General features: G+C 39.5%; 1 protein-coding gene across 1 annotated transcript; it reads left to right on the top strand.

Annotated features, from left to right (window-relative positions):
• The first annotated feature begins 10,154 nt into the window (after positions 1 to 10,154).
• Positions 10,155 to 10,763, top strand: LOC107963120 (uncharacterized). The gene has a single exon (XM_016899705.1). The coding sequence runs from the start codon at positions 10,155 to 10,157 to the stop codon at positions 10,761 to 10,763; it is 609 nt and encodes a 202-aa protein (XP_016755194.1).
• Positions 10,764 to 12,854: the final 2,091 nt, after the last annotated feature.

Here is a 12,854-nt window from a genome sequence, read left to right as displayed (position 1 = left end):
AATATTTATTTCCTTTGAAAACATTTACGTTGCGGAAGCTTTGCTCGGTAATCTTGATATTTTAAAAATAAGTAACTTTTATAAAACGCACCCTAGAGCTAACCAATTTAATAACCCAAAATATTAAAAATAATAAAAAGAGCGGCCTTATTACAACTTAAACCAGAATAAAAATAATAAAAATAATAAATGCGAAACTTATTTTAAAGAAAACAGAACCTTAATCTTCTTGGCCACTCTGAATCCCGCCCAGCTCCAAGTCCACCAACTAGGGCTCACCTGCAAGGATGGAAGAGAAAGGGGTGAGTTTGGAAAACTCAGTGTGTAAAGTATCCCAACCAGAGCCCAAATCAGTTCAAGCTTTACTGGGCCTAAGCCCTATTCAGAAATCAGTGTTAACTGGGCCTTAGCCCATATCAATATTAATTTGGGCCATAGCCCCTTACAGTAATAGAGTATACTGGGCCTAGCCCATATCAGTATCAATCTGGGCCGTAGCCCTATACAAGTCGAGATATATTGGGCCTTGCCTATATTAACATAGTTGGGCCCGCTTCAATACAGTTGGCCTATAACAAAACAGTCTCATATGATTAATGTATGATAACCCCATCCAACCCTGCACTTGCCTCCATCCATCCCTACACTTCCTGTGGGGAATAAATCACCCACGCCATCCCTACACTTACAGTGTTAGCACCGGTTGCGGCACTAGCTATAATCCGCAGCGAAGCTGCTTATATCAGAATATAGGGCACAACCACCAGAACGGGTTCTTCCTCCATAACAAAACCCAACCCCATGCAACAGATATACATGTCATGGCATACGACAAACATAATTAGAATATCATGCATTTCAGTCAAAATTAACCCTAGGGGTATGACGGTCATTTTGCACCTAGGGGTAAAATGGTAATTTTCATATTTAGGTGTAGTTTAATAAAATTTACTATTCTAGAGTTTACATACATATTCTAACCATTAACACATTAACAAAAGCACTTACCGAGTGTTTTTACCGAATTGGGCCCATTGGCCCACTAACTCATTTTCGGCCCATTAAGCCCAAATATACCGAAGTGCACGAAATTGCGAACTCTGCAATCATACCGCTTTAGATTACCAAAACTAACAAACAACCATCTCACAAGCGCTCGCACGCTCGCAAGTTCACAAAATGCTGGCTTTCCAACATTTCGGCTTTTCGGCTTTTGCCAATCTAGTCGATGAGTGGGTGTCGTTTACACACCTGATTTGCGATATTCCTTGACGAGATCTCCTACGCGATTTCTCCTATAATCAACCGCTTATAGATTAGATCATGCTAATATTTAAACCAAATCGAAAACTACCTATTATCATTACTTACATATTCGGCCACCATCCACAATGGCCCTAGAATTCATACCTTTGCCGAAATTGATGACTAGATCTACATTTAGTCACTCCGATGAACCAAGCTTTTCACACACTCCTCGATCGGTAGCCTTTAATCCTCATTAGCACCAACAAACCAAATAACACCAAAAACCTTTTCCGTCTTAGTCGACAGCCACCTTATGTATATAGGGGTTTTCAGCTTTTCTTAAACCACAATATACAAACGGAAAGAAGGTTCGAATACTTACCAAGAGATCTATTCGTTGAAGAACATTCCAAATACCTTTCTACCCCAGTTCCGTTGTGAATTCAACTTAAACGTGCGTAGAAAATAGATCTAAATATTAATTCTCGAATCACTAAAATATGAAGATTTTCGGCTTTTGGATCTATCCTAGAAAATGGCTATTGTGATCTAAAAGAAAAAAATAGGTGACGATAAGTTCACCATCGAAGAGACCATCAGTAGAGGAAGAGATGTAGGATTAGAGGTTTGGTCTTTTGAAAGATTAAAAGGAAAGGAGATATAGTTTCAACCAAAGGAGTAATCGGCAACCACTATTTGAGAAGAAAAAGTTGTTTTAAAAAGAATTTGGCTTCGAGGAAAGAAAATAGAAAATGAGAGAATTGTTCAGCTTTTGGGAAAAATAGAAAAGAATATAAGCAAAAGAAATAAGATAAGATTAGAATAAAATAAGATCTTTTTCCAATTTTAATTCCTTCCTTATCTCCTTAATTCATGGCCAAATTCAAAGTTTGAATTTAATTCAAACTCTCCACTGCTGAGCAGTAGTCCACCGCTCAACCGATTCCGTACGGCCCTTCCCACGCACATACAGCAAAAAGAAGCACCCTCCTGCGTGCAATTCTGCTCGAACCTAGGACCTCCAAGTTGCCCAGCATGCTGCTGGCCACTAGGACGCGCATTTGCTTTCAACAATATACCGTCACATTTAATGTTAAAGGTTACCTGCTGAAGCTCCAGTCAGCTTAAAAATAAAAAGGGGATATCTGCCTTCCACGCCACTCAAACCTTCAACCTTCAGAACACTTAACCACCCTGCTTGCCGCTGCGACACAAACACGCTTTTGTTATATCTCGACTGCATTTACTTATAAACCTTATCCGCTTCAGTCACGGGCTTCTTAAAAAAATAAAACAAGTTTCGGTTTCCCCTGCCTTCGAACTCGTGACCACTGGGTCTCCTTAGCGCGTTGCTGCCACTGCGCCAAAGTGCTCTTTGTGTTAAATTATACTCGCAAATTCCCTTAACCCTTATTCTAGCCGCGATCTGCATATTAAAAAAAAACCCAAATTGCGCACGCCGCGCCTTGAATCCAAGTACCTCCCATGCCTTCCTAGCGTGCTTAGCCACTGGGCCAAGTGCTCCTTTATGCTAAAACGCAGCCCAAATTATTAATAAGGCCTACTGCCCAGATTCCCTAAGGTAGCATAAAATTAAAATTTTTCTAGAGTCTTAAATCGAACCCAAGCCTTTTCCCACACAATAAATCCATCGTAATTTATTTAATTACTAGACTAAACATACTAAATAATAATAATAATAATTTCATAAACATATAAAAATTTCAAATACCAATAATACAACAAATAATAATTTTCATAAAAATTTTCAAACACACATACAGTAATATTTTTCTAATAATAATTTTATCTCATAATACTAATTAAAATTTCATAAAAATTTAAAATATCTGTAATAATAAATATAGTAAAAATTCTCTAGTAGTAATTCAAATTTTTTTCTTAAATGGTAATATTTAAAACTTCCTAATTATTCAGGTTTCCTTCTATCCGAATCCCAGACTCAAAGCCCAACTCTTCTAGGGCCCAAAAATCGGGGTGTTACAAGTTTGGTTCCACAGTCATTTTTGGAAGGTAGATAAAGTTCCTTGTCGAGTGTTCTTCAAAGACTATTCTCCGCTAAAGGAAGTAGCAGCTACACTAAGCAGGGATGACATTACAGAGGAAAGGTGGATAGAAATACTTCAGAACCTCCGAGAAGAAGATGATATGTGGAAAACCCCTTTGATAACCCCTAGCGAAATTCTTTATAGGTGCAGAAGCTTTGATTGGGTACGTCTTCCTGGAATTTGGAGAGTCGTTGGTTATACACCATTTCTTGTCCTAAGATAATACAAGGCGGAGCAGTTTATAATGGCAACACAAGGGCTAGCTCAGAGTGACTTCTCATATGAAAGGGATCACTATAAAAAGTAGATGCGAGAAATTGCCGAGGCTTGGAAGAAGGTTTGCTGCGTGAAGATTCTGACTAAAGGTCCGACGTCAACTCTTGAATACAAAGGGTGGTTTGGTAAAAGGGTCAATGATAACATCCTTAGACTGAGTTTGGGGGCTGCTCGATCAATGGAGGAGAATTTACGAGTGATTCCATCAGAGTTAGAGGTCATAAAGCAAGAGTTCGAAAGGAAGAGTTTGGAGCTTGGAAGAAAGATAGAAAGGCTCGAGGAGGAAAAGATGTACCTAAGCTTAGACGTTGACGTTCAGAAAATCGAGGTCGAAAAAGTAAGGAAAGAAAAGAGAAAGATTGAGGAAGACTGAGATGATTTGAAGACACAGTATAAGAAGACACAGCTATCATTGAAGAGAGCTGGATTGGGGAAGTCGTCAGAGCTGTGGCAACAAGAGGTTCAAGAAGAAAGAAGTTCCAAGAGATGCAGTCGCGTAATCAGGCCCTAGAGAAGGAGAATCAAGGATTAAAAACTAAGGTAACTGAGCTGGGACGATCCCTTCATCTTCACCGAAGTCGTAACTCTGTAGTCGAGTTAAATGCAAGCCTGGATAAGATCGAGGAAATGAAGCACAATATTGGAGGGTTGGAAGTAGCACTACAGGACTGTGAGCTACGGATTGAGCAGCTCGAAGGAAGAGAAGAACATTGGAAGGGAGAGCTTCACCATTTTCAGGATCAAGTCATAGATAGGGACTACCTCATGGGAGAAGCTATAGCACAGATTCGAGAGGTTGCTGATCATTTGCAAAACCTGGCAGCGCAAGCTAATGTGTTAAGTACAAAGTATGAGTTAGTGTCAGATAAAAGTCTAGAGTTAGCTTCGTTATTGAATAGGGTTAAAACTTTGGGCCTGAGGGTAAAGGCGTACTTGTAATCCGTTTTGTGTAAAGATTTTTATTTCTTAAATAACGTTTTCTAAAAGAAATTGAATCAGAATTGATATCTTTTTACATTCATGCATTTGCATCTCATCGCATCATATGCATCCAAATTTATAGAAAGAACCTAATTAGCTAAAATTAATAGGGAGAAAGAGAGTAAGAGAAAGAAAATTTGGAAGCAACACATCCTTACGATACATGCGCTAAGTTAAAGAATATAGATCAAAGACTTGAGTAGATTCAGAAAGAAATGCAGGAGCAATTGTAGGAGCAATTAGCAAAAATCCAACAGGAGATGAAGGATCAAATGTTGGAAGCTCAAAGGAATATGATGGCTGAGATGGCTCAGCTGTTGAGGGGGACAACGGATAAAGGAAAGGCCACTATGACTACCACTGAGGAGGATAACGAGGGTCATCCTCCTGGTTTTACTCCGTCTCATATGCAGACTCAACCTGAGGCATATCCCCGAGGGCCATCCGTCACAATAAGGCCTCAACAGGGACAAGTTGATGCTGGAATACCCATGAACTTTCAAACCAGTTCGGGATTCAACCTTGGAGACAACCCTGCCAATCCAGTTATACCTGATCTAGATGTAGCTGAGAGGGAAGAGATGAGACTCGAATCATCAAGGCAATTAGAGGAACGTTGCAGATGGTTAGAGGAGAAATTTAAGGCACTAGAAAACGCGGATAATTGTCAGGAAATTGATGCTAAGGACTTGAGTCTGCTCCCAGATTTGGTGCTTCCCCATAAGTTCAAAATGCCAGAATTCGAGAAGTACAATAGGACTACTTGCCCAGAAGCTCATATCATCATATTCTGTAGACGAATGACTGGTTATGTAAATAATGATCAATTATTGATCCATTATTTTTAGGATAGTTTGGTTGGGGCAGCGGCTAGGTGGTATAATCAATTGAGTCGCGCAAGGATCGGTTCTTGGAGAGACTTAGCACAAGCCTTTATGCGGCAATAAAATCATGTGACTGACATGACTCCTGATAGAATCATTTTGCAAAATATGGAAAAGAAGCCTAATGAAAGCTTTCGACAATATGCATAGAGGTGGAGGGAGGTTGCCATGCAAGTTCAACCACCGCTCTTGGAGAAAGAAACTACCATGCTGATCATCAACACTTTAAAGGCCCTATTCATTACCCACATGATTGGAAGTACCACCAAGAGTTTTGCCGATATAGTTATGGCAGGAGAAATGATTGAGAACGCCATAAGGGTGGCAAGATAGAGGGGGAAACTACTAAAAGATCAGCCTCAAGAAGGAAGGATAATGAGGTGAATAATACGAGTAGCTATAATTCAAAAGTGGTTCCGATTAGTCAGCCCAGAGTAACTACGGTTGGGCAACAAGATTCTCAAAAGCAGGGATCTGGTTCGAGACAGAATTCTGAAAAGGTATCATTTACGCCTATCCAGTGACGTATCAGGAGCTTTATCAAAGTTTATTCAATGCGCATGCAATAGCCCCTTTTCATTTGAAACCGTTACAACCCCCATACCCCAAATGGTATGATGCAAACGCCAAATGTGAGTACCATGCGGGGATATCGGGGCTTCAGTTGAAAATTACACTGGTTTTAAGAAGGCAGTGGAAAGCCTAATCAAGATGGGGGTCGTAAAATTTGACGACACCCCTAGTACAGAGAACCCGTTGCCAAATCATGGTGATCAAGGGGTAAATGCAGTTGGGGATACGGGTATGAGAAGGATTAAAGAGGGCGTGTCCGAGGTGAGAACACCGATGAAAATGATTTGGGAAGAAATGGTGAAAAGAGAGATGATAATCTCTAAAGAGAGGAATAAAGGAGTAATGGACTACTGTGAGTTCCATGCAGAAGAGGGGCACGAGATCCAGGAATGCGACGAGTTTAAGGCCTTGGTACAAAGCCTTATGGACAACAAAGAGCTAGAATTTTATGAAGCTGGCTCAAATGAGGGACATATATGCACATTAGAAGGTGCACCGAAGAATCAAAATCGGCCAAGGATTATTATTTCTTTACCAAGAAGTAATGAAGTTAAAAAACCAACGGTACCGAAAGAAATCATTCATAAACCTGTTTCCTTTCCTTATAAGGATAACAAGAGGGTACCCTGGAATTATAAATGCCATGTGTCAATGCCGAAGAAGGAGGATGTAGCTAGTGCTTCTAAGGAAGCTCAAGGTGAGGGTTCTTACGCACGTCGTGGGAAGCGCTAGTAGAAGGCGTCAAAGTTGAGCCGGCAAAAGCAAAAGTTTTAGATAAAGGAAAAGGGACCGAGACACTGGTTAATGAGCCAGTGAAGGAAGAAGAAGCCAGAGAATTTTTAAAATTCTTAAAACATAGTGAGTACAGTGTGGTTGAACAATTGCGCAAACAACCAGCTCGTATATCAGTGTTTGCTTTGCTTCTAAGTTCAGAGGCACATCGAGAAGCATTAATGAAGGTGCTCAATGAGACTTATGTTACTAATGATATATCCGTCAACAAGTTGGATCGATTGGTTAGTAACATAAGTGCTGACAATTTCATCTATTTCAATGATGATGAAATCCTACCTGGTGGCATGGGATCAGTTAAAGCTTTATACATCACCACTCGTTGTAAGGGGTATACACTGCCAAGTGTGCTTATTGATAATGGATCAACTTTAAATGTCTTGCCATTATCGACATTGAACAGATTGCCTATAGATAGTTCTCACATGAAAACATGTTATAATGTAGTGAGAGCATTTGATGGCACGGAAAGAAAGGTCATGGGAAGAATCGACATTCCTTTGATAATTGGGCCAAACACGTATGAGGTGAAATTTTTAGTGATGGACATCAAGCCCTCTTACAATTTCCTGTTGGGGAGGCCTTGGATACATTCGGCAGAAGCGGTGCCCTCATCTCTGCACCAAAAACTAAAGTTAGTAGTTGATAGACGGTTGGTTACTATAAATGCGGAGGACATTATAGCGACGTCACCAGTAGTGCACCCTATGTAGAAGCAAACAAGGAGGCAATTGAATGCTCTTTCCGTTCATTAGAATTCGTCAACGCAACATTCGTTTCAGAGGGGAATGAGGTACCGGTGCCCAAGATATCCAGAACTACAAGGATGGGTTTGCAAATGACAATGGGAAGAGGAGCCTTGCTAGGAAAAGGATTGGGAAGATATCTTCAATGAGGGATTCAATTCCAGAGTTAAAGGAGAAGAGAGACCGTTTTGGTTTGGGTTTCAGGCCAGATCAAAAGCAAAGGAGGAGGGAAATGGAGAAGCATCAAGAAAGGAGAAGGGCGCGTTTAAGCAGAAAAGAAGTAGAGTGGGAATCGATGACATTCTCCCATATATCCCAAACCTTTGTATCAGGAGGGATAATTCACCCTGAAGGAGGGTTGCTTGAAGAAGGAGGTTGTTACATCAATGTTGTGTATAATGAAGAGTCTGAACGAGGAAACCTTGAGGGCATTCGCCCTTACGAACCGGGAAGCTCTTTGAATAATTGGGTTGCAGAGGGACTTCCTATAGTTTTTAAAGATTCTTCAGAGTAATTTCCAGAACACTCTTATTGCTCTAAAGCCAAGGAGAAGTAAGATTTCATTTGTAAAATAGGCTCATGTTCAGATATTTACATTTCAATAAAACGTAACTTTTGTTATCAATTCAAGTGAATATTCTATACCATTCAATATTCTTTTAACCTTTAAATTCTTTCATTTCATTCATAACATTAAAAAAAAAGTTCTGAAAATTCATTTATTATTTGTACATTCTTTCGTACCCTGCAGGTCCCTAGATATCAATGATATGAGCACTGATATTACAAATCCTAGATTCTCTTTTGAGCAAGACATGTGTTTAGAAGAACTTCAGGATTTTGAAGACGACAAAGGTTGCGATATGTCTCCAAATCTATTGAGAATGGTGAAACAAGAGGAGAAACAAATCTTACCCCGTGAGAAAGAGACAATAGAGAATGTAGCCTTGGGGGAAGGGAAGGAGGTGAAAATTGGCACACATATTGCTAAGGAAACGAGACAAGACCTTATTGAGCTACTACGAGAATTTAAAGATATCTTTGCATGGTCATATGAGGATATGCCGGGTTTGAATATTGATATCGTAGTACATCGCCTTCTCATAAGACAAGATTGCAAGCCAGTCCAATAAAAATTGTGAAGGATGAGGCCTGGTATTGTACTGAAAATAAAAAATGAAGTCAAAAAGCAGTTTGATGTTGGATTCCTACAAGAGGTTAAGTATTCAGAATGGGTGGCCAACATTGTGTCTGTCCCTAAGAAGGATGGGAAGGTACGAATGTGTGTTGATTACAGAGATTTGAACAAAGCTAGCCTAAAGTACAATTTTCCTTTACTGCACATCGACACTTTGGTGGACAATACAGCGGGATATTCGTTGTTCTCCTTTATGGATGGCTTCTCAGGATACAATCAGATAAAGATGCATCCTGGGGACATGGATAAAACCACTTTTATAACACTGTGGGGCACCTTTTGTTACAAGGTAATGCCCTTCGGACTAAAGAATGCAGGGGCAACATATCAAAGGGCTATGGTGACCTTATTTCACGATATGATGCATAAGGAGATTGAGGTGTATGTTGATGTCATGATTGCTAAATCTCAAACAGAAATGGAGCATATTGAAGTCTTGAGGAAGTTGTTCCTGAGATTAAAGAAATTTCAGTTGAAGCTTAATCCGGCAAAGTGCATCTTCGGAGCTAGGTCGGGGAAGTTATTGGGCTTTGTGGTCAGTGAAAAGGGAATAGAAGTTGACTCAGACAAGGTTAGAGCCATACGAGAATTGCCTCCACCACGTACTCAGAAGGAAGTTTAGGGTTTTCTTGGAAGATTGAATTATATTGCTCGGTTTATTTTGCAATTAACTGAGAAATGTGATCCTATATTTCGCCTCCTTAGAAAACACAACCAAGGTACTTGGGATGAGGAATGCCAGAATGCTTTTGATAAGGTTAAGCAACACTTGTTAAATGCTCCAGTGTTATCTCTGCCTAGTCTAGATAGACCATTAATTCTATACTTATCAGTGTTTAGTAATTCTATGGGATGTGTGCTTGGCCAACATGACGAGTCAGGAAGAAAAGAGAATGTGATATACTACCTCAGCAAGAAATTCACAAAGTGTGAGATGAGATATTCGTCAATTGAGAAATTGTGTTGTGCTTTAATCTGGACGACTCGAAGGTTGAGGCAATATATGTTATATCATACGACTTGGCTAATTTCAAAACTTAATCCATTAAAGTACATGATGGAGTCAACAGCATTAAATGGAAGAATGGCAAGGTGGCAAATATTGCTTTCAGAATTTGACATAGTCTATGTAAGTCAAAAGGCTATAAAAGGAAGCGCGATAGCAGAATTTCTGGCTAGCAGAGCTCTAGAAGATTATGAGCCATTAAACTTTGATTTCCCTAATGAGGAGTTGATGTATGTGGCAACTATTGAAAAATGTCCATGGAAGATGAACTTTGATGGTGCATCCAATGCGGTAGGAAATGGAATTGGGGCAGTCTTGGTATCCCCAAATGGCAATCATTATCCATTCACATGTAAATTGGACTTTAACTGTACGAATAATATGGCTGAGTATGAAGCATGCATCATGGGGATTCAAGCAGCCAGAGAGCGGAAAATTAGAACTCTAGAAGTATATGGAGACTCTGCGCTGGTAATATACCAGCTTAGGGGTGAATGGGAGACAAGGGACCCCAAATTGATTAATTATCGAAACATAGTTTTGGAGTTACTTGAAGCGTTTGATAACGTCACTTTCAGTTATCTCCCACGAGATGAAAATCAGATGGCGGACGCCTTGGTGACATTGGCTTCCATGATTAAAGAAAATAAACAAGAGGATATGAAACCAATTCAAATGAGCATTTCGGAGCTTCCAGCTCATTGCTGTAACATCGAAGAAGAGGAAAAGGATGACCATCCGTGGTATCAAGATATATTATGGTATGTGAGAAATCGTGAATATCCAGAGAAGGCAACTGAAAACGACAAAAGAACTTTAAGGATGTTAGCCTGCGAATATGTACTAGATGGGGATATCCTTTATAAAAGAAGGAAAGATCAGGTACTTTTGAGATACGTTAACGCTGTAGAGCTAAACAAATCTTGGAAGAAGTACATGAAGGAGTTTATGGTACACATGCTAATGGCTTTACGATGGCAAGAGAAATAATGAGGTTTGGATACTATTGGTCTACTATGGAAGGAGATTGTATCAGTTATGCTAAGAAATGTCATAAATGCCAAATATATGGGGACAAGATCCATATACCACCTTTACCCTTACATGTTATGACTTCTCCATGGCCCTTTTCCATATGGGGCATGGATGTCATTGGGCCAATATCACCAAAAGCTTCGAATGGGCATCGTTTCATTTTTGTGGTCATCGACTACTTCACAAAATGGATAGAGGCAGCTTCTTAAGCTAGCGTCACTAAGTCAGCAGTAGGGTGATTCTTGAAAGGGGAGATCGTTTGTTGGTATGGAATGCCTGAGAGGATCATATCAGACAATACATTGAATTTGAACAACAGCACGATTGCGGAAGTCTGCAGGCAATTCAAGATTAAACATCATAAATCATATCCATATCGCCCAAAGATGAATGGGGCAGTGGAAGCTGCTAACAAAAACATCCAGAAGATAGTGGGGAAAATGACTGAAACCTAAAGAGATTGGTATGAGAAGTTACCATTTGCACTCTTAGCTTACCGAACATCCATCAGAACCTCTACTCGGGCAACTCCTTTCTCGTTGGTTTATGAGAAGGAGGCAGTATTACCCATTGAAGTTGAAATACCTTCTCTTCGAATTTTTCGGAAATAAAGCTAGATGAAGCAGAATGGATTCAATCGTGGTATGACCAATTGAACTTGACTGAAGAAAAGAGGCTAAGGGCTATTCGTCATGGTCAGATGTATCAGAAGCGAATGATGCGAGCTTATGATAAGAAGTTTTGTCCAAGAGAATTTCACAAAGGGGACCTGGTGCTGAAAAAGATCCTTCCCGTACAGAAAGACTTTAGAGGAAAATGGATGCCGAATTGGGAAGGGCCGTATGTTGTAAAGAAGGCTTTCTCTGGAGGTGCTCTGATTTTAACAGAAATGGATGAGAAAATTTTACCCAATCCAGTGAATTCAGACTCAGTCAAGAAGTACTTTGTCTAAAGAGAAGGGAAAACAAGGTGAAAACCCGCAAAGGGCGCCTTGAGACCAAAGGGGTTTTTGAGTTGAAAACCCGAAAGGGCTGCTCAAATATTCGAGAAACATGCGGTGACTTTGCTATACCAGATTTGACAAGAAATGGAGTGTGTTACATACTGAGGCATCAAAAAAGTACTTTGGATCTTCTAAACACATGTTAAACTCAAATAGTCTTTATGGAATTTGTGTACAGAAGCTCAAACTGTGATATGCTGAACATCGAATTTTTGTTCTGATTGCTATCTTTAGATTCTTTTTCTTCTCAAAGATATGTTTTCGGATTAATTTCTTGTTGTACTCTGATGATTTATCTAATTATTCTCAAGATTAGATTATTTGTCTTCTAAAGTATGTTGTATTGAAATAATGATTGATGAACTAAATATTTTTACAAATGAAGTTTTGAATATTACTTTGGGAATTTCCAGAAAATATGAGAAACTAAAACAAAACAATTGTTTGAAGAATTCCCATGAGTAAAGGTCGGAGGTACTCAAGGAAATTTCTTTTTCAGTCCAAAAAATGATTGGACAATTCAAACGATTCAATCGTAGGAGAGGATCGCCTTCAGTAGGTCGTAATGTTAGGAGAATGGTATAATAGGACCAATTTGATTCAAAACACATGAGCGGAGTACGATTGATACTTGGAGTAAAATAAAAATGGAACTTTGATGGATGAACGAGTAAAGACGTCCGAAATAGGAATTATTTTCATAACATTTTGCATAATTAGGAGCATTTGATTCATATCGAGCATGGCATTGTAATCATCAGGCAGGAGTACATATGTATTCTACAGGTTATGTCCTTTAGGAGACAATGTAGATCGAAGATAACAGATTTGGTGTCTCTGTATTGTCAGAGAGCAGATCGAAGAGAACATATTTGGCGTCTCTGTACTGTCAGAGAGCAGATCAAAGATAGCAGATTTGGTGTCTGTATATTGTCAGAGAGCAGATCAAAGAGAACAGATTTGGCGTCTCTGTATTGTCAGAGAGCAGATCGAAGATAACAGATTTGGCGTCTTTGTATTGATAGAGAGAAGATCGAAGATAA

The sequence above is a fragment of the Gossypium hirsutum genome, chromosome A06 (assembly GCF_007990345.1).
Source record: "Gossypium hirsutum isolate 1008001.06 chromosome A06, Gossypium_hirsutum_v2.1, whole genome shotgun sequence".
NCBI lineage: Eukaryota > Viridiplantae > Streptophyta > Magnoliopsida > Malvales > Malvaceae > Gossypium > Gossypium hirsutum.
This window is presented reverse-complemented; position numbering and strand designations above follow the sequence as displayed.

Coding starts and splice junctions, on each gene's coding strand:
- LOC107963120 (XM_016899705.1), top strand. CDS start 10,155: ATGGCTGAGTATGAAGCATGCATCATGGGGATTCAAGCAGCCAGAGAG.